The sequence below is a fragment of the Alosa sapidissima genome, chromosome 3 (assembly GCF_018492685.1).
Source record: "Alosa sapidissima isolate fAloSap1 chromosome 3, fAloSap1.pri, whole genome shotgun sequence".
Lineage (NCBI taxonomy): Eukaryota > Metazoa > Chordata > Actinopteri > Clupeiformes > Clupeidae > Alosa > Alosa sapidissima.
Genome location: NC_055959.1, coordinates 1,574,597 through 1,600,000, shown reverse-complemented (window position 1 = coordinate 1,600,000; position 25,404 = coordinate 1,574,597). Strand labels below are relative to the sequence as shown.

At 43.0% G+C, this 25,404-nt stretch overlaps 1 protein-coding gene and 1 pseudogene across 5 annotated transcripts in view; one reads left to right on the top strand and one right to left on the bottom strand.

Moving 5' to 3' along the window:
* The window catches only part of LOC121705944 (growth arrest-specific protein 7-like), a 53,206-nt gene extending 44,235 nt beyond the window's left edge, over window positions 1-8,971 (bottom strand). For 3 of the 5 annotated variants that reach the window (XM_042087334.1, XM_042087337.1, XM_042087336.1), the window contains exons 1-3: window positions 8,677-8,971; window positions 3,409-3,529; window positions 1,418-1,516 (exon numbers count right to left, since the gene is read on the bottom strand). In XM_042087334.1, coding sequence (XP_041943268.1) covers window positions 1,418-1,516; window positions 3,409-3,529; window positions 8,677-8,853 — 397 coding nt within the window. In that variant the 5' untranslated portion in view covers window positions 8,854-8,971. Of the gene's footprint in view, window positions 1-1,417; window positions 1,517-3,408; window positions 3,530-6,672; window positions 6,791-8,676 lie in introns of those variants that run through there. The other 2 variants (XM_042087335.1, XM_042087338.1) reach the window with 2 other exon arrangements.
* Window positions 8,972-10,472: 1,501 nt separating this feature from the next.
* LOC121704775 lies at window positions 10,473-24,851 on the top strand (annotated as a pseudogene).
* Window positions 24,852-25,404: the final 553 nt, after the last annotated feature.

The window sequence follows — 25,404 nt, the reverse complement described above, 5'->3', positions numbered from 1 at the left end:
GTCTGTAAAGCAGTGACACCACTGGACTAAGCCGGGCCAGGCTGAGGTGTGTGTGTGTGTGTGTGTGTGTGTGTGTGTGTGTGTGTGTGCGTGTGTTAGTGTGTGTGCGTGCCTGCAGCTCTCAAGGGATTGAGTTTATCACTAATGAGGCACAGGCCTTGCATAGAAACTGAGAATCTTACCGCACACATACACACACACACACACACACACACACACACACACACACACACACACACACACACGCATTGAAACAACAGATGTGTATGTCTGCACATGTCCCCCCCCACCCCCCACATACACACACACACAGAACACAGAATAAAATGTTCAGATTATTTTTTATCCCAAATGAGGAAAACAGAGTAGGAGAGATGCTCCTCCCTCCCTCAGGTAAAGGCCTTCCTGTCCCAGCGTACCACAGGAACCGCAGTGGCAGCAGGCTGGGGGAGGCAGGGTGGGCTGTGTATGTGTATGTGTATGTGTGTGTGTGTGGGGGGGGGGGGCATGAGGAGAGCGTGCAGATGGCAAAGATGCTAGCGCTCAGTTTAATTACTGCCCCCTGTCTGCCCTCAGATGGGACTTGTCATCTCTGGCAAGTGTTTGCCTCTTAACGCCTCCCTCCTAACACACACACACACACACACAACCACCCAGACCACCAGTGAGAGGAGACTCTGTCAGGTCCATTACCACATACCTAGCTTCCTACATCTGAAGCATAGTTGACGGAGAGTGCTTGGTTGTATGTGTGTGTGTGTGTGCTTGTTAGGGTGGTTTATGACCACATTTCACCTGAATACAGTACATACCACATCATCCTCAAATGTCCCTCCAATTTAAAAGACTGTTTGGTTAAAAGTGATATGCGCCCTCAACACACACCGACCATGCCTTTCATGCCTGACAGCAACTACAGGTGTGGTGGCTACGCAGAATGCACGTACACACACAAATACAAGAGCTTTAATCATCCACACACTGGTAAGGCCATAACCATACACTGTGCTATTATGTGCAGCACCACTGTTACGCGTTTCTGTTTGGATTTTACACCACCTTTGGAAACTAGAATAGAAACTTGAACTTAAAACCAACAAGGATGCTTGCGCTGTCCCAGAGTAAAGAGGAGTACCGGGCAGAGAGTGCCAGCACGCCACAGGTATGTTGACCGCTCTCTGAGGCTCCTGCCTAGCTGACATACAGTACACACATGCATTCACACATGGTTAGAAGAACCTACTTCCAAGTCTGTTCACCACATGTAGGGCTAGCTGTTACAATGAAGAGCTGTGGCCTCCTTCCTTCGTATACGAGAATAAATATATTCAGCCTTTATTTGACCTATGTGTTGTGTGTATGAATTTATTATCTAACACACACAGTGCCGTTGCTGATATGGAGAGGAGGAAGTCACCTGAGGAGGTGCTGGTTGAGGACGAGGCTCTTGGCAGGAGGCTCTTGGGAGACACAGTGGAGGAGGAGGAGGTGCAGGAAGGCCGCTTCCATGTTGTCTCTGGAACACAGAGTACGCACAAGAAGAATCTTCAAGGCGATAGTCATTTAGAATACTCTTGGAACAAATACCAGGGGTACTGTTCCTCACAGGCAGCTCACTGCGTCAGGATTAGTGTGTGCTTCACCTCACTGAGTGTGTTTCACTAATTCACGGATGGGGATAAATGCAGAGACCAAATTTCCCTCACGGGATCAAAAGAGTATATATACTTACTTATACTATACCAGTTGACCAGTCCAATTTATGGGCTGACACAACAGATACAGTTTCTGAACAGTCCTGGGACTGTAGATGGGATAAAAGACAAACACGACAAACAAACAACAAATTACTTTATCCTACAATATTTAACCAGTCTTGACACCTGGAGGTTCTGAACCAATCAGGACAAAGTCTACCTGTCACATGTGCTAAACAAGGCCTACGGTGAGACCAGGGGATGGGAGGTGTTTTTTTTGGTTTTTCCTGTTGCGCTCCTTTTACGTAAACAGCAGACACCAGGAAATACTCAAGAAACATCACAACACCTGTGAAGTCACCTCTCACACCTCATCAAAGCAAAGCATACAAACACAACACAACAAAGGCAAAAAACAAACCAAAAACTGAAGCATAGTTTCAATCATGACTCCATCCTTTTCAAATTCATCCTCTTATTCATCCTCTTATTCTTCCTTTGGGCCTGATTTGGGATTTCCACTGACTAAGCAGTGTGCCTCAGCCCCTCCACCATCTCCACAGCCCAGCTTGGGCTTCCTGCCGACCGACTGCTGCCCGCCTGTCTCACATTTCATTTGCATTATAAACATTACGAGCCGAGTCAGCCTACTGTATCGCAGAAATGGAATACGCGCGGCGTCCACGGGGGAACGCGCTGACGCGAGGTAGCCACAATAAAAACTGCGAACAGAACTGGGCCGGCTGAGTAGCGCTCCACAGCGCTCCCTGCTCCATCAGTGTTAGCGAGGGCTGAGGGGAGACGAGAGAGACAGGTATTTATGTGTACCCAACACCTGTAATTAACATTATTGAGGCTGTGACCCATGCAGCACAATGGAAGGAGCACTGGAGATTTTCTATTGAGGGCATCATCCACATGCAGGCATGCCGCCGTGCCACTGCAGGAGGAGCTGTGCCATACATCAATTACACCGTGAAAACAGCAATCAGCAGTATTCCAGCAAGAGTTATGGCAGTCGGGAAAAGCAGTTATTACTGAGAGGAGAGTAGGAAACACACTCACGCTCACGCATATGCACACACACATGCACGCACACACACACACACACACACACACACATGCATGCACACACACACACACACACACACGCATACACACACACACACACACACACACACACACACACACACACACATACACACACACACACACACACACACACACACACACACACACCTCTCATTCCACATCACCCTTAATCAATTCTTAACCCACAGGCACAACTTCACAATCCTGCACAGCCTTCCCCCTTTGATAAAGCTGAGTACTGTGGCCCCAGTGCTTCAGACGGGCGACCACTAACGTGCCCGAACAGAAAGAGCAGGCAGCCGGGTCTGAGCGAGCAGAACCCTGACTGGCAGGGGCTTTGTGAGTGAGATGAATCTGACTCCCTCTACAGATGAATGGGGTGCGGATGGAGGAGGCGGACGGGGATGATGATGAGCTCTCCAAAGCCCCGGAGAGTGATGGGACATGACAGCCACTTCAGACAAGACAGAGAAGACGTGGACACAGGAGGAGAGGAGCGGAGCTGTGGTCTCCCTTTCTAGACTTGCTACAAAAACTCTAATGCATCCACAATAAATACTATCTAACAGAACAGAACAGAACAGAACAGAATTATTTCCTTTGGTGCAGAACGGCCTACCTTTGGTGGTGGAGTTGACAAAGTAGCGGTGTCCGTCAGGTGACAGGTAGCACCTCCATCCCTGGGGAAGAGTCTGGTTGTCTGTCACCTCTGGTGCACTCAGAGGTGGGGCCACAGGCTTCTAAGAAACAGAAAACAAGATGGCAGCCTTTCACTGCAGCTCTGCCACAAACTGGCTTTATGGCTGAACAAGGGATGAGGTGGGTGGTAGGGGGGGTGGGTATGAGGCATTGATTTCAGACAGCACATTTCATCATTATGCCCATTTTTTGTATTGCATGAATGGAAAATTGACTGATTATTTATCTATGAGCAAAAATACTACTCCAAAACAACACTGTATCAGTAAAATCATGAGTGTTATGGCAAGATTTGGTGAGCTTATTTCACTTTTGATGTGCTTATTTCACTTCCTGAGGTCCACTACCATAATATACTTGGACTACCCTCTCTTCAGCTCTACTGAGGCCTCCTTCATAAGGCATCAACACACTGCGTGGGAACTCAGCTGAGGCGGCATAAGACTTCGTTAACTTGACCAGACCCTAACAAGCTGCAGTTTACCGTGAAATGAGGACGAAGAAGAGAAGTGGTTGGCCGCAGAGGATGAGGGACCCTTTTTAATCAGATTAGCTTGCCTTGGCAATGAATACCACACTGGCACAACTGCCAAGGTGTCATAGAAACCCGCTAAACTGTCCTAGAATAAAAAGCCAGGCTAGCGCAGGCTGGAGATTCAGGTTGTTTAGTATGTCTTCGCTGAGGTGGAACACGAATGCTTGGCAGAGAGATGCCCGGCTAATGGACAGGGGGTGTTGGTCAGTCCAGGAGTCTGCGATCTGTTCCATATGCTCAACATTATGATGGGAATGACCTCACGGATACACTGAGTGTGTATTCAAGTAAACTTTTCACCCAGAGCAAAAGAACCTTAAAGCGTCCATTGTTCATCTAACTGCCAGAACACTGATTCAATTAGGGTGGTAAATAAAATTAGATTAAAAACCAAACCGCAAATTGAAATTCAGATCTGTTGCACATTGGGCAAGCCAAGGACACTGGCAGAGAAGCAATCGTATTTTGGACAATAACTGAGGTGTAAAGAATAAAGTCTGATTTATTGCAGCTTTTATCCGAGTGGCCCAGTGTTCAGCTGAGCCTAGCATTGCACTGGCACAAGAACTTTCCTTGCTGGCTTTGCTCCACGCTGTCGTAGACGCATTATCTGAGCTGTATTTCACCTGGAGAAACGTGGTCGTGGTTACGTAAGGGAATAAATATGAGTGTTCTTCAGTGAGCCTTTATCTTCTGTTTCCAGAAGCCCACGGTAGTCCCCCCTCATTCTCTCGGCAGTGAGAGAGGATGCCACTGCGAAGCAAGCGAGTGTTTACTGCAGCGTGTTTTTACAGTGGAGGAAGCGCAGCAACTCTGAGGGTTTCACTACCAAGTTCGATAGCACACACACAGCAGCAACCTTAACTCCGCTGCCTGTTTTACTGTGTGTGTGTGTGTGTGTGTGTGTCCATAGCATACATGTGTGCTGGTACACGTAAATCACAAATATGTAACTGTGTGTCTGTGTGTGCAAGAGAGAGTCTCATCAAGTGTCTCACTCCAGGTCATCAGGCCAGTGTGGGTGGACGTGCACGTTTGATGTGCAACATAAAAGGGATTCCTCTCTATCTCTCCCTCCCACCCACCCTCCCCCTCTCTCTCTCTCTCTCTCTCTCTCTCTCTCTCTCGAACTCACACACTCCCCTCTGCATCAAGGCTTAGTCACGACCTTGCCGCATACAGTAAGTGCTACTGAAACAGCCTGCGGACCAATTTTTATTTACTCTGCAACCGTAGACGTCCACCACTTCCTCCCGGCGCGAGCCACAGAATAACCGTTATGGATGCAAACGGCTCAGCGCCTCGAGGTCAGAGCTGTAAAGATGGATAACGTGCCATGGTTCATGAAACTATTACAGTCTCCTTTTTTATTGCTTTCAGAAAACGTTTTCTCTTCTGTCGCTGAAAGAAAATGTGGCTCTCTTGTTATTACAACTTCCCAGTGAATCATCTGGATGAGTTGCAGCTTCCCACAGTGGCTTTATAGATACCACACATTACTCAAGAGATGGGAGATAGTAATCAGCTGCTCAAAATAGGAAAGCGCTGATTGTATCATATCTCTTACACAGACAACATACAAGATTCCAGACTGATTCCAGACTTTCTTTAGTCCTATCTAGAGTCAAGATATGCTCAGACTGTCACAAATATAATACTTCTTGTGAATATATTTGTCAGCTCCCCCCCCCCCAGACATATTTGTTATTATTCATAGTCTGATGTAACGCAAAGAGCTTCATTACATTGCTCTAACACTGTTCATATATAGATCCAACAAGAGCCCTGGGATTAAACGCACACTGCATGCAAGCCAGTTCTGAGGGGCACACTGCATGCAAGCAAGCAGTTCTCAAATCCAAGGTAATGAACCCAGAGCATGGTCATCATCATCTGCGCTCAGGAGCAGAGACAAATTTGTCACTCTCTACCTTAATTAGTGACTACAGTGGCAGCAGAGATGAGTAAGACGACAGAGGTCTGGCACCAGAACAAACAACCCAGACTGCATGTGACACATGCTTTCACCTCTCTGGAAGCAGGGGAAACACTGTGAGACAGAGGAGGAGGAGGAGGAGGAGGAGGTTTGACAAAGTCGACAATGGCAGCATTGCGTTAAGAACTGCAGCAGGCACCTCTTGAAACCCACAATGAAGATTAAAGCACTTTGGCAGGAGCTCCTCAGGGTGGACCAGCTACTGGGATAGACAATATAAGCAGTGACCGCCAGATCTGGAGCCTGACCAAGAGAGTAACTGAGACCACAGAAACATCTTTTTCAATGCTTCAGTTAAAAGCGTTACTAAAAGGCCTTGGCTGGAGAGCTCAAAACTCTTAAAAATATATATTATTTTCTTGCAGTGCAGCATGGATATTTCTGTTTTATACTTATCAATGCCAGAAGAGAAGTTCTGTTACTGTATCCACACAAAATGCCTTCTTCATTGAAATGAAGTGCATAGCTTCAAAGGTTGCAGCATCCACATTTAATCAGTTAGACCTGACGTGAACACATACAGGCATTGCTTTCTGTTGCAGACACACACACACCACACAGAAAACCGAAAAACAAACTAAGTAAAGTAGCACACGCCAATCGAAGGATCAAGCCCAGCCAGAAGTGCATGGATTAAAAAAGGCTGTCCCTACCATGCTCCCTCAGACCTGGTCTTTCTTGTGTCACAGAGTGAAGGTGAGAGGTGTCGACTGACACGACTTGCTCAGGGGAGAGAACCGTCAGACTGTGAGGCAGAAAGAAACTCTGGAAGCACTTTTTTTGCGGCTCTAACGTCCGTCCCAACCGAACCACCGCCTAAGGGCTCAAGGCTGAGGACATGGGTGGACAAAGAATGAACATGACTTTATAACTGAAACTCTGTCAAAAAAAAGGAGACGTGTTTGTCTCGTTGTCCAATGCCAGTTGGAAAGCTGTTTGAACGCCTTTGTCTGAGACTGCCAGATGTTAACGCCGCCACAAGAGCCCAGGCCGAAACATCACTGCATCCCTCTTCTGAGCCTGGACGCACAATGGACCACAGTGTGGGACGTAGCTATGGGAGTCGCCGTGGCAACAAGGCCTGTTTTGTGCGACCCGCTGGCCCATAACTTGCAAATCAAATTGACCCCTCTGTGTATCGCACCACTGATGCTCCCTCCAAAAATGGAAATGGGCAACTTTACTGATGAGATGATGACAGTGAGTGGGCTTGGCTGTGCGGAGCATGCAGTGCAGCTGGCTACACAGGGAGACAAAAAGCGAAAACACAGGCTAGGGAGGGAGGAGAAGGGGAGAAATGATGACAAAATGCTATCTTAAAAAAGCATCAACGTCAAACCATGGGGGGCTTCAAAAGTAGAGCAGTCATTCTGTTTTAAATCACATCTTTTCACTAGAAAGATGATCTCATGGGACTTGCCTGAAAAAAAACAATGCATATTACATTAAACACTGATTTTAGGGAGATTCTTATATTCTTTACTGGTGCCTGTCACACAACAATCACTTAGGACTCCAATTTAAAATGATCAACCATGTGCATTGCTAGTTTACCAAAAAGAACAAAATATTGAATTGACTGACTGTCAAGAGATGGGGACATCCAAGGGCTGTCTGCCTCTCCTGTAAATCTGAGTGTTCTGGATGAAAACAAACGTGTGTGCTGCTTGTATGTATTTTATGCAGCTCCCGTGTTGAAAGTAGTGTCTGCTAGTGTATTTTATGCAGCTCCAGTGTTAAAAGTAGTGTCTGCTAGTGTATTTTATGCAGCTCCAGTGTTGAAAGTAGTGTCTGCTAGTGTATGTTATGCAGCTCCAGTGTTGAAAGTGGTGTCTGCTGTGAATGAAACAATCTAAGAAGACTTGATGTGTTTGACGGAAAAGGTCAAGTTGACCTCTTGGTCCTTTCCATGATTTTCCTATATAAGCACTTACAGTATGCCTTTGAACAAGAGCACACTTTTACCTTCCCCAAATTGTACATTGTTTCCTGAAACTTCATACCAATGTATTACATGTAGAGAGTGAGCAAGATATCTGAACAAGGAGTCATGTTTTTCCTTAAACGGATTAAGAGAAAATCATAAACAGAAAGGCCCCACAGGCAAAGCAACCTGGAGTGATGGCAAAAGTTTTCCTTAAGCGCAGCACAAAAAGGACACTGTGAAGTGTCTGACAGCTGTGCAAGACTAATTTGACTGAAGTGGCTGACTGTTGACCAAACGTTTTGACATTAAGAGATTAAGTGTTATCTTAGATGATATTTCTTGCTGCCTCCTTTTTGTAAGTGACACGCACTCCGTGTGTGGCCAGATATGCGCTCACCAACATTACTGAGCTTCCCTTATGAGAGCTTTGAACTTCTGTGTGCATGCCGAGTGCTTGTGTGTGATGTGCACTGCAGAAGATGACATGAACGTGCTCCTGGAAACATGCTGCAGTACATGATAAGTCATTCGTATCCCAGAAATAAATGTCATAACTGAATTAATATACTGCATTTGTTTCAGGTATGGGTTTATTATTTTCACAGGTCACCTCAGAATACAAGTAATCCTACTCGGACGAACGGATGTGCGGAACAAGGTGTAAAGTTAGAGAAGTTAAAGTTAGACCACTGATGAGAACTGCCATGTTTGTCATCTGCCCCTGGCTTACCTCCAGAACTTTGACATAATTAGCAGGGAACCATCCTCTGACTCCGTCTATCGCTCCTTCCCACCACCCGCCGTCCAGTGGTTGCAAGAGCTCGATCATTTCTCCCACTTCGAACTTGAGCGCTCGGTCATTTTCTCCGCTGAAGGCGTACATCGTTCGGCAGTAGATTCCTGTCATTGCCTCAAAGGTTTAGAAAGAGCTCTAAGCGGGGAATGTTAACCTATCTTGGTGATGCTTTCATAGTTCAGTGTCGTTTCGTTGAATGTAGCATCGCAATGCAGCCACTTGTAGAGTGACAGCGGTACGAAGAAAGAAACTTTATTCCCACTAGCCAAAACGTTGCGGCAGAAGAAGTAATCTTCTGTAGCCTATAGGTGACACCTATAGGCTACAGATTACAGAACCTCCTTATGTATTATATTCTTCTTATGTCTTGCCCAGATGACACACTGCACCCAGCAACTCAAACACACACACCTGTGAATTACTGACTGAACACAGTGAAATGGCAGTGGATATTATAGCCGATTAATTGTTTCCGGATATGCATTCCCTTCTTGACATAACCACAGGTTGCTTGACCCATGAAATACAGAACGCCAGATATGCAGCTCTGTTTCATGACGGACGCCATCTAGAGTAAGTATTTTGAACAACACACGTAGGCTACTGTAGGATAGGATAGGCCACTGTTCGTCATAATATTAGTAAATGTGTTGGGCCGAAAAGGCGACACTGAAAGCTACTTCCACCGAGATAGTCGTGTTATATTTGTTTAACAATACTGTTTCTAATCTTCGCCGCACAGTCGCACAGTCTACAACTCAAGTCGTGATTTAGGGATATCTCTTTGGCACGGAGCTGGCCCTGTGAATAGAAAGTTGTCGTGCCTATGTGCTCACCTTGATGTGACTTTGCATTCAGCAGACAACTCGAGCACAGTAATAATTGGAAGTGGGAACAGCCGTGGCATTAATTACAGAGCTCTGGGCATCTAAATTGGGTTCATTAACTTCAATGTCACTGTCCTTCAGTCAGAAGAATAGGTCTACGCGTATTGAGGCTGGTTGGTTATGATAGTCATTGTTTTAAAACAGCTGCGTCTAAGCGGCGTCTTTTGATGACCTGTCAGTATGTCCGTCCTGGTTGACCTCCATTAGCCTTTAAAACGAATCATAACAAACCTCGATCACAGCTTGCGAGTCTGTTGCTTTTCTGTATCCATTAAAATAGCAAGTGTATTTAAGTAAGGAGACGCTTCAAACCATATGCTTAAAACCCTGTTGTGTATCTAAAATACCATAATAGTATAGACCTACTGTTTGTAAGACCGGATACCTTGCATATGATTACAGAATGCTTAGGCATACGTCCCTGAAACTAAAAAAAATTCATGTCAAGACGCCAACAACATCTTGTAAAGACACGATATTTATTCTCTGATTAAATTATATTGTTTTTGATTGATTTAGTTGACAGATTGTGAAACTTTAGAAAATAGAATAGTAATCAAAGGTTATTTCAGGTAGGCCGTAGCTCAAGGTAGCAATGGGTTTAGCTGGTCGTTTTGTCAAGTTCTGAACATTTAATCACAATTGACAAAGTTTCTGATACCAGATGACTTCATGTTGCTAAAAAGTGAACTAATAATAACAGCCTGACACTGCATGCTGTTCATAATTTAAAACAAAAAATGGTATGTGATATCTATTGATTGAGTAGTGTGTAGTTAGTGTGATTGAATTGCATGCCTAGTCCACAGGATTATACTATTTTATTGTGAGAGAGTACTAAATATAACTCTTCCTTGTACTGGATTTATTAACTAACTACCCTCTGCTGGGATAACAATGCCTGCCCAAATATAGGGCATAGAATAGACACCAAGGACTGACCACACTATATAAGGGTTGGTTGAGGTGGGCCACTGTTGAGAAGCGTCCCAGGTAAGTCACTGCATTTGAGTAATACTAAGGTGGTGCAGCTGTGCATTGTTCTGTAAATTAGTTTTTTTATAAGACATGGCAAAAAGTCATGAAAAATTTAAAACATAATAGATCTGTCATGATATGGTTGATTTTTTCCCCTCCTGTGAATGCTGTTTGGATAATCCATCTCCAAGAATTCATCCAGCTGATTTTGTGATCGATACATCTCAGATAGGTATGTAAGTCAAGTTGTGTTTCTTTTAGTCTTCACTTTCTTTTTGAACAAAGATCGCCAGTGTCTAAAGACATCTTATTCCACTGGCACTCTTGCTCAAAGGACCAGAATGAGTTCTGACGCAGAGATGGCAGTCTTTGGGGTGGCTGCCCAGTACCTACGCAAGAGCGAGAAAGAGCGCATCGAGTCCCAGAGCAGGCCCTTTGATGGCAAAACGGCCTGCTTTGTCTGCGATGAAAAGGAACTGTATGTGAAAGGAACCATCATGAGCAAAGATGGAGACAAAGCTACAGTGGAGACCCAGGACAGCAGGGTATGTGGCATGCATACCATTATATCTCACTGTCCGTTTGCATTACAGTACAGCAGCATCAAATATCTCTTTAAGTTGTGGAATGTAGTGTCATCAGATTTGATAATTGATCATTGATCATTTTCATGTGAAATAATGAAGCATCTTTTTGTCTTGAAAAGCGCTATATAAATTAAATGTGTTATTATTATTATATTATATATGTTTAGCTGTTTTGCTATAACCTTGCAAGGAAGCATACCTCTTATAAAATGTATTTTAAAATTTCAAAAACTTAGATTGTAACTGTCAAGGAGGACCAAGTCTTTCCTCTGAATCCGCCCAAATTTGACAAGATTGAGGACATGGCCATGATGACTCACCTCAACGAACCATGTGTGCTGTTTAACCTCAAAGAGCGTTATGCAGCCTGGATGATCTATGTAAGAATTGCATTTCTAGTCAGTAAACCTCCAAAAGCAATGAATTACATTAATACATTATTTATTGCCGGCTTTGGATGTAATATGGAGTCTTCTCCCCATATGTCAGACCTATTCTGGGTTGTTCTGTGTGACTGTGAACCCGTACAAGTGGCTCCCCGTCTACAGCCCCGAGGTGGTGACTGCATACAGAGGAAAGAAAAGGATGGAGGTCCCCCCACATATTTTTGCTCTGTCTGATAATGCTTATCAGTTCATGCTTACTGGTGAGGGGACTTCGTGGGAAAATGTTGTCATTTACATTTAGAGTTACAGTTCTGCTTTATCAAAAATGTTATTTTTGTGTTGTTGTAGACAGGGAGAATCAGTCTATCCTGATCACGTAAGTATTCTTTTAATTCTGATTCAATTGACCAGCAGACTTGTATATATTAACATATATCACCTGCTACAGTCAAATCACAGCTGTGGTGATGTCTTTTACCAATGCCACTATTACTCATACAATACATTAAAAATTAACAGAATAATCTGATATTCTTTAGTGGAGAATCTGGTGCAGGGAAAACTGTGAACACCAAACGTGTCATCCAGTACTTCGCAACAATTGCAGTGTCTTCCGACAAGAAAAAAGAAGTTGTCAGCAAAATGAAGGCAAAGGATTTTGTTTGTTATTTTGCCAAATAGCCCAAGCAAACTCATCAAAAAGATATTTACAGTTTGCTTTGGCCACAGGGTACCCTGGAGGATCAAATCATCCAGGCTAACCCTCTACTGGAGGCTTTTGGCAATGCCAAGACAGTGAGAAATGACAACTCATCTCGTTTTGTGAGTACATCATTCTTAACTCATTTATAATTCATATCCTGTATAAACAGCATACCAACAGCACAGAAGTAGATGCTGAATTTTTTTATTGCAGGGAAAGTTTATTAGAATACACTTTGGAATGACAGGTAAACTGGCATCAGCCGATATTGAGACATGTGAGTATCCTATAAATGTCAACAAAGAAATACCAAAATTACAGATATAACATAAATTGTGTATAACAATGTATAACATAACATTATTATGTCTTCTCATTTATTATGGTGCCACATGGCTACTACAGATCTCCTGGAAAAATCCAGAGTTACATTTCAGCTCGGAGCTGAGAGAAGCTATCACATTTTTTACCAGCTTACTTGCAACAAGAAGCCAGAACTAATTGGTAAATTATTGATACAGTGATAACATACTATTTTAAATGGTTATTTTTCTGGAAGCATTAGTATTCTTAGGAAGCATTCTGTAATGTTGACTAACATACATAGATATACTTTATAGATCTGCTTCTCATTACCACAAATCCATATGACTTCGCCTTCATCAGCCAAGGGGAGGTGGCAGTAAAAAGCATCGATGACGCTGAAGAACTGATGGCAACCGATGTAAGTAAAACAGTTTGATGATGTCAGGTTATTTTCAAAACAAGCAAAACAAACCAAGACACAAACAAAGCGAAACAATAACATTTTGTTTGTGTGTTACAGGAAGCCATTAGTATTCTTGGCTTCTCCGCTGAGGAGAAGATGAGCATCTACAAGCTGACAGGAGCTGTGATGCATTATGGGAACATGAAGTTCAAGCAGAAACAGCGTGAGGAGCAGGCTGAGCCTGATGGCACAGAGGGTAAAACACCTTCATCTCAGAGGTTCAGCTTATTCTTCTACTGCTACCATGTTATACTGAAGCAATTTGACAGGCTGATGTGTTTGTTATGTTTGTTATTTACATTATGTTCTAAAGAATTAAAAGTTCGTGCTAATGTTTGGTTCATAACTTTGTTATGGCAAAGTTAGCTATTACTGCAAATAGAATGAGATTATTTTGCGTTGAACGTAACTTTGGGTTTATGTTATCTGCTCATTTGTTTAGTGGCAGATAAAGCTGCCTATCTGATGGGCCTCAACTCAGCAGACCTGCTGAAGAATCTGTGCTATCCGCGGGTGAAGGTCGGGAATGAGTATGTCACCAAGGGACAAAATGTCCAACAAGTAAGACCATGCTGCAGTAGAACCTCTTTCTACATTTTGTACCTACTGTATTACCCATATTTATCTGTTTTTTTCTATATCTTGTCACCTAAAACTGAGTAGGACATTGAGTAAGCATTTGGTTTAGGTTGCATGGTTACTTCTGTTTGCCTACACTTATAACTTTGACCAGATAAATGATGATGTTGCTGTTTTATGCCTTAGGTGTACAACTCCATTGGTGCCCTGGCAAAGTCTGTGTATGAGAAGATGTTCATGTGGATGGTTATGCGGATCAATCAGCAGCTGGACACCAAACAACAAAGACAGCATTTCATTGGGGTCTTGGATATTGCAGGATTTGAAATCTTTGATGTAGGTTTTTACAGTTCAAGTTCAGGTTTATTGCCATTTCAACAACACAGTTGATAAGAAAGTGCCTTGGTATGCTCACAATACAGTACGACTCATCACAGCACAACATAACACATGATACAAAATCAATGCATAATGAAAACACTAACGGCTACAAAAATCAACTCGTTTTTTTGTATTTCATGTTTTTCTTATTGGTTTAGTTCAACACATTGGAGCAGCTCTGCATCAACTTCACTAATGAGAAACTGCAACAGTTTTTCAACCACCACATGTTTGTTCTGGAGCAAGAGGAGTACAAGAAGGAAGGGATTGAGTGGGCCTTCATAGACTTCGGGATGGATCTGGCTGCCTGCATTGAGCTTATTGAAAAGGTCCATTTCACCAAGTATACACACTAAAACATGTGTTAATGCTTATACACATTTGAGTTTACATGAGTGTCACTAATGTTTATTGTCATTTTTAACAGCCAATGGGCATCTTTTCCATTCTTGAGGAGGAGTGCATGTTCCCCAAATCAACTGACACATCATTTAAGAACAAGCTGTATGACCAACATCTGGGCAAGAACAACTGCTTTCTGAAGCCAAAGGCTGTCAAAGGCAAACCTGAGGGCCACTTCTCCCTGGTCCACTATGCCGGCACTGTTGACTACAACATCTCCGGCTGGTTAGAGAAGAACAAGGATCCCCTGAATGAGTCTGTTGTGCAGCTGTACCAGAAAGCCTCAGTGAAAATTCTTGGGATGCTGTATGCAAATTTTTCTGGCAGTGATGGTAAATTCATATGAATTTATGTTGAGTCTGAAATGTCTATGTTACAATATTGCAATCTAAATAATCTAATTCATTTCCACCACTACTACTACTAAAACTACTACTTTAACAATTAAAAATACAACAACAACAACAACAACAACAACAACTACAACTACAACAACTACAACTATTATAACAACTACTACAACAACTACTACTACCACTACCACTAAATATTAATTTATTATGTGAATTTTAGATTCTGGTGCCGCCGCTGGTGGAAAGAAAGCTGCGAAAAAGAAGGGCTCATCTTTTCAAACGGTCTCCGCTCTGTTCAGGGTAAACACTTCTCCAGGTATATGAAACATAGGATACCTTCTTGTTGCCAAAAGTAAAATAAAAAACACTTGTGTTTATGTAGGAAAACCTGAATAAGCTGATGTCAAACCTGAGGACCACTCATCCACACTTTGTGCGATGTTTGATCCCAAACGAGACAAAAACACCAGGTACTTTTTGTGTGTTTTTCTGTAGGATATTCAGTAAATTCTGATCGTTTCCTTCCGCTGTTGGTCATGCATGTGCTACTGATATCAGGTGCCATGGAAAACAACTTGGTCATCCACCAGCTGCGCTGTAACGGTGTACTGGAAGGCATCAGAATCTGTAGGAAGGGTTTCCCCAGCAGAATCTTATACGGGGACTTCAAGCAAAGGTATGCTCCCTGGATGGATATCAGACCTCTGCTACCTCAGGTGTCTTTAATTACTATGTATTTCATACTTAACTATGAATTAATAGTGCAATGTACTTTATTAAAAATTAATAAAGGAACACAGGTGTTTAATGATATTTAGTATTCGTGGTTAATAACAATAATTCATTTAAGAAGTTTACTATATGAGCGTATTCACAGGTTTCCCGTTTACCTACAAAACTAGATGCGCGCGCAGCCGTGGGGAAGAAGACGCTTGGTGGCCGTCCACAACGTTATAAACTTAACCTAATAGTCGGCTGCTGTAAGCTACTGTACAATCTGAATTTTTTGTATACCCCTGTTGTCTCAATGATAATAACATCTCATTTCCGACTATATTTCAGAGTTTGCCGTTCATTTGCATTATTAATATAATATCGTCTTTTGGCATTTTTGGCGAAGACATGCATTCCGTTAGGGATACTGAACATATTGAACATTCTCTAACCATTGTGATTTTGAATTGGTGCAGTTTTCAGCACAAAACCTCATTTTATTCTTTTCATGGAGAGCACTGCTCTATGCTGTTCTATGGTGCTTTCTGCCTCTTAGTTGCGCACACATGTTTTCATGACGTTGCATAGAAATCCATGTATACAGTACTGGATTTCATCATCTGTCATTGAAACCTGCAACTCTGAATATGTTTTAGATACAGGATCCTGAATGCTAGTGCAGTTCCTGAAGGTCAGTTCATGGACAACAAAAAAGCTGCGGAGAAGCTGTTGGGCTCAATTGATGTTGATCACTCACAGTATAAGTTTGGACACACCAAGGTGCAACTCTCCATTATCTACACTTATATTGCAATTAAAGGAGAATTCCGGTGTGATATTGACCTAAAGTGTGTTGAAACATGATAACGAGTGTGAACGTATGTCTCATAGCCCATCTCGGGTTGTCCCCTGCACTCCAAAATCTGGCGCTAGTTAGCCGATGCTACCAACAGTCCCTACCAACTTTTTCAATGGTGGTGCTTCGGCATCGGGCTAGCCATGCAAATAAATCACTGTTTTACACCATTTACGAGGCTCAATGTATCGCCACACTTCATTGGTAGACTTCCGAGCGACGAGTAAGAATGAACAGGTATGATAAGGGATCAGATTCCAAAAATAATTCCGTGGAAATGCATGGATTCCAGTTGCTGCTACTGGAAGAAACTGGAATCCATGCATTTCCACAGAATTATTTTTGGAATCTGATCCCTTATCATACCTGTTCATTCTTACTCGTTGCTCTACTTATCGTGACGAAATTCAAGATGGCTGCAAACGCTAAACTTCGTGAAGATACTGTCTGTATAAATCGTCTTGTAAGTAAACTACCAATGCTTTTTCAAAGTTCTCGTTTTAAATGTCAGGGCCCTCGGAAGTCTACCAATGAAGTGTGGAGATACATTGAGCCTCGTAAATGGTGTAAAACAGTGATTTATTTGCATGGCTAGCCCGATGCCGAAGCACCACCATTGAAAAAGCTGTTGGTAGCATCGGCTAACTAGCGCCAGATTTTGGAGTGCAAGGGACAAGCCGAGATGGCCTATGAGACATACTGTACGTTCACACTCGGTATCATGTTTCAACACACTTTAGTTCAATATCACACCGGAATTCTCCTTTAAACCACACAGAAATGAGGACCATAATTGACATAAGCTCTTTATTGAGTTGACATCTTTGTGAGAATGTACATGAAAATCAGATTTCTGTATGTTGTCTTCCAAAGTATTAAACAAAGCCTATCTATCTATTTAACTAAATCATAATTATATCACATATAAACAATGGGCGAAGATTTGACCATTTAAACCTTAAAACCTTGTGACTGAAGTATGTTCTCTGGAATTGAAATATGTTGTCTCACACAGGTGTTCTTTAAAGCGGGTCTCCTGGGAGTCCTGGAGGAGATGAGAGATGAGCGTCTGGCCCAAGTGGTCACCTGTATTCAGGCCGTCTGTCGTGCATACGTCGTGAGAATGGAGTACAAGAAGATGCTTGACAGGAGGTATTCAATGTGATCTACTGTACTGTGCTTTTCCTGTTGTATACCTAAAAATGAATATAATCATTCATATCATTATTCTATTTGAAAAGGGAATCCATCTACACCATCCAGTACAACATCCGGGCATTTATGAATGTCAAACACTGGCCATGGATGCGTCTGTACTTCAAGATGAAGCCCCTGCTGAAGAGCGCTGAGTCTGAGAAGGAGATGGCGCAGATGAAGGAGGACTTTGCTAAGTGCAAGGAGGACCTGGCCAAGTCTGAGAGCAGACGCAAGGAGCTGGAGGAGAAACTGGTCTCAGTTGTGCAGGAGAAGAATGACCTTCTCCTTCAAGTCCAAGCAGTATGTCTTATTTCCCAACTCTATTGGCTGGTTTCCTGTATATAGATTTAACCTAGTCCTATACTTAAAATCATTAAAAGTTTCCATTGAAAATTGTTTTAGTCTGGTCGAGTATGTGTACAACCCTTATGTCCTTTTTTGTTTTATTCATTTATTTTTTGTTACGTTTTAATTTATTTGTGTATCTCTCCAACTGCCTATTTTCTTTTATAATTTGTGAAAGGAATCAGATAACCTGGTGGATGCGGAGGAGAGGTGCGAGGGGTTAATTAAGAGCAAGATACAGCTGGAGGCGAAGCTGAAGGAGACGACTGAGAGGCTGGAGGACGAGGAGGAAATCAATTCTGAGCTGACCGCCAAGAAGAGGAAGTTGGAGGATGAGTGCTCTGAGCTCAAGAAGGACATGGACGACTTGGAGCTCACCTTGGCTAAAGTGGAGAAGGAGAAACATGCTATGGAGAATAAGGTCCGAGTTGTGTCCATGCATCCCCACAAAGGAATCATTTGTACAATAACTAATGAATCATATTTCATAATCTGTATATGTAATAATAATAATAACAGAAATAACATTAATAGTCTGTAACATACTGTATGTGATTGACATGATTTGATTGTCCTACCACACAGGTGAAGAACCTGACTGAGGAGATCATTGCTCAGGAGGAGAGTATTTCTAAGCTGACCAAGGAGAAGAAAGCCCTGCAGGAGTCCCATCAGCAGATGCTAGATGACCTTCACGTCGAAGAGGACAAGGTCAACACCCTGACCAAAGCCAAGACTAAGCTGGAGCAGCAAGTGGAAGACGTGAGTCTGTATGAGCTGAATGATGACTTACATACTGTATATACCGTTACCAGTGTAGACATTGTTATGATGTTGTTATGATGGTGCTTCACATTGGTGGTGGTTAGTGAGGTTTCTCGTTCACTTTAAAGCACTTTGGGCGCCTTGAAAAGCACTATATGAATGCATTGTGTTGTTGTTGTTGTTGTTGTTGTTGTTGTTGTTTATTGGTGGTGGTTTTCGTGGTGGTGTTGTATATTGTTTCCTTGTTCTCACACAGCAGGATCTCTTGAACATGAGGTAGATGTTCAGATATAAATGTATGTGTTTATGTGTATGTGGCTTGTTTTTCTTTCCTTTTATTCAGATGGAGGGTTCTCTTGAGCAAGATCGAAAGGTTCGGATGGACCTTGAGAGGGCAAAGCGGAAGCTGGAGGGGGATCTGAAACTGGCCCTGGAGTCCACAATGGACCTGGAGAATGAGAGGCAACAGCTGGAGGAAAAGTTGAAAAAGTACCAAATGCTGAACCACTGTATACGCTGTGCATTCATTATGTGGAGTTTGTCACAACAAGGAGATCTTTATTGTAATTTTGTCTTTTCCACCTGTAAATATTTTTTTTGTTCAGGAAAGACTTTGAGGTCACACAGCTTCAAAGTAAGATTGAGGATGAGCTGTCGCTTGCTTCTCAGATTCAGAAGAAAATCAAAGAGCTTCAGGTGATCAACCCATTTCATACAGACATTGCTCATTGGAAATTATGGCTAACTGATGATGAACTCCACTTCTCTTCCTGATGCCCAGGCTCGTATTGAAGAACTGGAGGAGGAGATTGAGTCTGAGCGCGCTGCGCGTACCAAAGTGGAGAAGCAGCGGTCAGATCTGTCCAGGGAGCTGGAGGAGATCAGCGAGAGGCTGGAGGAGGCCGGAGGCGCCACCGCCGCCCAGATCGAGATGAACAAGAAGCGGGAGACTGAGCTCCAGAAGCTCCGGCGAGACCTGGAGGAGTCGTCCCTGCAGCACGAGGCCACTGGAGCAGCTCTCCGCAAGAAGCATGCCGACACCGTGGCCGAGCTGGGGGAGCAGATCGACAACCTCCAGCGGGTCAAGCAGAAGGTGGAGAAGGAGAAGAGTGAACTGAAAATGGAGGTGGATGACCTCACGAGCAATATGGAGACTATAGCTAAAGCTAAGGTGAAAGAAAGTCCTAAATGTTGCTGAGTGGATCTCAGATACTAGTGTACTTTGTGCACAAGCTGTGATGACGTATGTATTTCGTAGGTGAATCTTGAGAAGATGTGTCGTGCCCTTGAAGACCAGCTAAGTGAGGTGAAAACCAGACAAGAGGAGCAACTGAGACTCATCAATGACCTTTCTTCCCAGAAGGCTCGGTTGCAGACAGAAAATGGTAATGCTGCAAGATAACTTTCATAATTAACCTTTACCTTAATTAACCTTAAGGGTGTCACACCGGTGTGACAAGAATGTTGGAAAATGAACGTTCTAAAGAATATCTGGGTTCATTGAATTCAAACAGAGCCCGAGATATCTCTATCATCTCTATAATATGGCTCTGAATTTTAACATGGTATTTTAAAACCTGGGATTGCTCTGGAATGGAATCTTTTCTTAGAATGTTCAAAACTCCACCAAAAACACCAAGAAGAAACTATGAGTGTTTTTTTATTTTGACAAATATGACTAAGTAACACTTGATCTGGGTGTAGGTGAGATGGCACGCCATGTCGAAGAGAAGGAGTCCTTGCTGTCTCAGCTAACAAGAGGAAAACAGGCGTACATTCAACAACTTGAAGAGCTAAAGAGGCAAAACGAGGAAGAAACTAAAGTGAGTAAAGTGGACAAGAACAGTTAAGTGGCAACATAAAAATGTTATTAGCAAACATTTCAAAAATCCTAATTATTTTGGGGCACTGTGGCGTAATTGGTTACAGTGTCTGTACCATGCCAACGGGGGCCCGGGTTTGAGTCCAACCTGGGTCATTTCCTGATCCCACCTCATCTCTCTCTCCCACTCACTTCCTGTCTGCCTCTTCACTGTCTTATCATATTATTATTGGGCAATAAAGCCCAAAAAATCATATTAAAAAATGTTATTATTTAAATTGTTTAACAGGCCAAGAATGCCCTGGCCCATGGTCTGCAGTCCTCCCGCCATGACTGTGACCTCCTGCGGGAGCAGTTTGAGGAGGAGCAGGAGGCCAAAGCTGAGCTGCAGCGCTGCATGTCTAAGGCCAACAGCGAGGTGGCGCAGTGGAGAACCAAGTACGAGACGGACGCCATCCAGCGCACCGAGGAACTCGAAGAGGCCAAGTAAATATCACATCACTACATAAGCATCAAAATATGTGAAAAATGGATTTGTAAATATATGTGAGATGGGAAGTAACTAAGTCAGTGACAGGGAAATAGTTGTTAAGGAGTTACAGTTGTTAAATTGGAATATCATTGTAGGCTACAGTCTGCTTCTTTTAACAGAAACAACAGGTAAAATAGTCCTTCAAAAAGGCTAGGATACCTTTTACTTGTATACTTTACATTTCAGTACATTTCAGTCTGTACTTTGTTATTTTTACTGGAGTAAAGAAGGTGAATTTTTACAGAGGTATCTGTAGTTCTACTTGATTGAAGATCGATGGAAAGTGTGTACTTTTACCATCTCATGGTATATTTACTACATGTAGATAGTATATAACTGCATTGATAATGCTGTGTATATATTTATGTATTCGAAATGTTAAATCTGACAGGAAGAAGCTGGCCCAGTGTCTTCAGGAGGCAGAGGAGGCAGTTGGAGTGGTCAGCTCCAAGTGCTCCTCTCTGGAGAAGACCAAGCAGAGGCTGCAGAGTGAGGTGGAGGATCTCATGACGGATCTGGAGAGGGCAAATTCAGCTGCAGCTGCCCTGGACAAGAAGCAAAGGACTTTTGACAAGGCAAGAACTTTATGAAAACACAGCAATACCTTTTATAATACATTTCATATTTCAATGAGCAAAGCCTAACTACCATCTTTGTGTCTTAATATGACATGTCTGTGATAAGATAAACAATGTCTCTAATATAAATGTTTTTTTGCTCATGCACTGTAGGTCCTGGCAGAGTGGAAGCAGAAGTATGAGGAGAGCCAGGCTGAACTGGAGGCGGCTATGAAAGAAGTGCGTGCAATGGGCACAGAAAATTTCAAACTGAAAAATTCCTACGAGGAATCTCTGGAACATCTTGAAACGATGAAACGTGAAAACAAAAACCTGCAGCGTAAGAGCCTGATCCTTGAAAGAAGTTGACTTTCATGTAATCAGAACATTTTCATCAAATATTCCATTTGTATTTTTCAGAGGAGATCATGGATCTCACAGACCAACTCGGAGAGTCAGGAAAAAACCTTCATGAAATTGAAAAGTTAAAGAAACAAGCAGAACAAGAGAAGACAGAGATTCAGACCTCCTTGGAGGAGGCTGAGGTAACCTTGTTTCCATACCAGTGTGGCTACTGTGCATCCTGTGCTATACCACTATGAACTTGTCTTGGAATCATACACTCCACAGCACAGAAATGCAGTCGCAAAATCACAACACACGGACATTATCACAGGGCCATTGCATCAACAGCCATTTCTGCTTCAAAAGCACAGTGTTCAGTGATAACCACTTGGTATAAAAGAGTTGAGAGAGTATGAATGGAATGAAGGAGTTCTGAATGAAGGAGAACTTCTTCTTCTTCTTAAGCAAGAATAGTACTTCACACAGTTGCTTGCAAGTGTTGGTTAAACGCAGTAACACAAAACTTGTATTAAGCTCAATAATGACAGATACATGTCTTTCAGGAGACACTAGTGCTAGTACTAGGGGTCGTAGTGTCTTTTTGGGCTCAAAGACATAGAGGACAACAGTAGCGCTGTATCATGTTCATGCAGTATCAATGGTCATTTCCTTTTGAGGCGTCCCTGGAGCACGAGGAGTCGAGGATCCTCCGCGTGCAGCTGGAACTGAATCAAGTGAAGTCTGAAATGGAGCGAAAGATCGCAGAGAAGGACGAGGAGATGGATCAACTGAAAAGGAGCAGCCAGAGGATCATAGAGTCCATGCAGAGCACTCTGGACTCAGAGGTCCGGAGCAGGAATGACGCCCTGAGAATCAAGAAGAAGATGGAGGGAGACCTGAACGAGATGGAGATTCAACTGAGCCATTCCAACAGACAAGCCAGCGAAGCTCAGAAACACCTGAGGAACCTACAGGCTCAGCTAAAGGTGAACAGATGAATCAAATGGGGCTTTCAGGTTGTCTTTGGATTCACAACAATATAACCAGTGCCCTTAACACATATATTCATTTCAAAAGGATGTTCAGATTCATCTTGAGGACACGCTGAGAAATAACGATGACATGAAAGAGCAGGTGGCCATGACGGAGCGGCGGGCCAACCTGCTGCAGGCCGAGATTGAGGAGATCAGGGCCGCTCTGGAACAGACCGAGAGGAGCCGCAAGTTGGCTGAGCAGGAGTTGGTGGACGCTAGTGAGCGGGTTCAGCTACTGCACTCACAGGTAGCTACAGGGTCAGTTAAAGGGCAGCATGATTTGGAGAAAATATCTAATTGCGATTTTTCTTACGGATAATGTGAATCTTGCGATTGTGATTGGTGATATCATTTTTTGAATATCAATGTCAAGATTCAGTTCAACATTCCAAATGTCTTTTCCGATTGGTGAGCATGCTTTGTGCATGAGAAGCATAGCACTCCTGACTGGTGAGCTTCACTGTCTGTCACACAAAGAAGATGACATGAACATAAAAATCATAAATCATAAAAAGATTAACCATGCACGATTAATTGTAGCCTTTGCGATTAAATAATTGCATTGCATTGGTTGAAATTGCGATTGCGATAATTATGCAGCCCTAGTCAGTTACATTGAAGACAGATGATTATTCTGGGGATCACTGAGCAGTATTGACAGTTGTGTTTTTTTCCCGTAGAATGTGAGTTTGCTCAACAGCAAGAAGAAGCTGGAGACTGACCTCAACCAGATTCAATCTGAAATGGAGGACACTACTCAAGAGTCCAGGGATACAGAGGAGAAAGCCAAAAAGGCCATCACTGACGTAAAACAACATACCTCACTCTAGTACACGGGAATATGACATGTCATGGTTATAGTGCATTACATGAATATAATAAACCTTTGGTTTCTGTGCCAAGGCTGCTATGATGGCTGAGGAGCTGAAGAAGGAGCAGGACACCTGTGCTCACCTGGAGAGGATGAAGAAGAACCTGGAGACCACCGTCAAAGACCTGCAGCACCGCCTGGACGAGGCTGAGAACCTGGCCATGAAGGGTGGCAAAAAGCAACTCCAGAAGCTGGAGTCCAAAGTGAGAGCAACACAACACCAGTGCACATGCACAGACAAACAAGAGAGGGCTTTGCAGATACGTTTTCCATGGCCGTAAAAATAGCTATTCTTTGTCTTTTAGGTGCGTGAACTTGAGAACGAGCTGGAGTTGGAGCAGAGACAGAGTTCTGATGCCATAAAAGGCTTGCACAAATATGAACGCAGAATTAAGGAGCTTTCTTACCAGGTAGGTTGACAAAAAATCAACTCACATGTGGAAGGGAGTATGCTAGACTGCTTAATCCTGGTTAGTAATAGACTATTTTCATACACACACACTCATTTCTTTAAATAGTCTGAGGAGGATAGAAAGAATATCCTGTGTCTGCAAGAGCTTGTGGATAAACTGCAGCTGAAGGTGAAAACATACAAAAGGCAGGCCGAAGAGTCTGTGAGTATCAGCACACTCAAATGGGTTGGGCTTGAGAAGAGAACTTTACATGAAACACAACTTTAATTCGTTTACTGTCTTACAGGAGGAACAAGCCAACATGTACTTATCAAAGTTAAGGAAGGTGCAGCATGAGCTGGAGGAGGCTCAGGAGAGAGCCGACAGTGCCGAGTCCCAGGTCAACAAGATGCGAGCCAAGAGCCGAGACATGGGAGCCAAAGTGAGTCGATGGCGAGACATGGCGAGCATCACAATGGGATTATGCCTAGGGATGGATTTGTGCATTTCATCTGAATGGGCTAATGTGGAATGTGCTCTCTCTCTCTCTCTCTCTCTCTATCTCTCTCTGTCTTTCTTTTTCTTTTCTTTCTTTGCAGGGAAAGGATGCCAGTGAATAACAGAGACTCTTGGGGAGAAAAGTGTTTAGTGTAATGACATCAAAGAAATTCTCCTTTCATCGCCTGCTGTTCATGCTAAAATGCTTTGACACTGTTCGAGGCTCTTGAGTCTGATCACACTACAGTAATTGCCTGTGTGCATGCCTAATGTGCATTCTGTAATTGCTTGAATGAGATTATTATGTAGAAAGATTTTCAATATTAAAACGATCTGGAGGATCAAAGAGGAAAAGTGGTAAGCGATGGTGTAGTAAACTATGAATATAAAAAAAGCTTTCTCTATTTTTCTCTCTAAAGTCATTGGTTGTAAGGCAACTGCTACAGTAGTTTAGTCATGGAGTGGGGATATTTGTTGTGTATTTGCTGCTTTTGAATTGATGTGTGTGCATTGCAACAATAAAAAACTTGAATGCAATATGGATTGGTAACTGTTTTTCTTTGCATGCTCATATGTATGGTATAAATCCCAAGGTGAACTCATCTAAAATCCCATAATCCATCATGGAGTGTCTTCAATGTATATCTGACCAGAAGTCAGGAAAACAAAGGGAAAGAGAAATCTGATATCAAATGATTGTTTCTGTGTC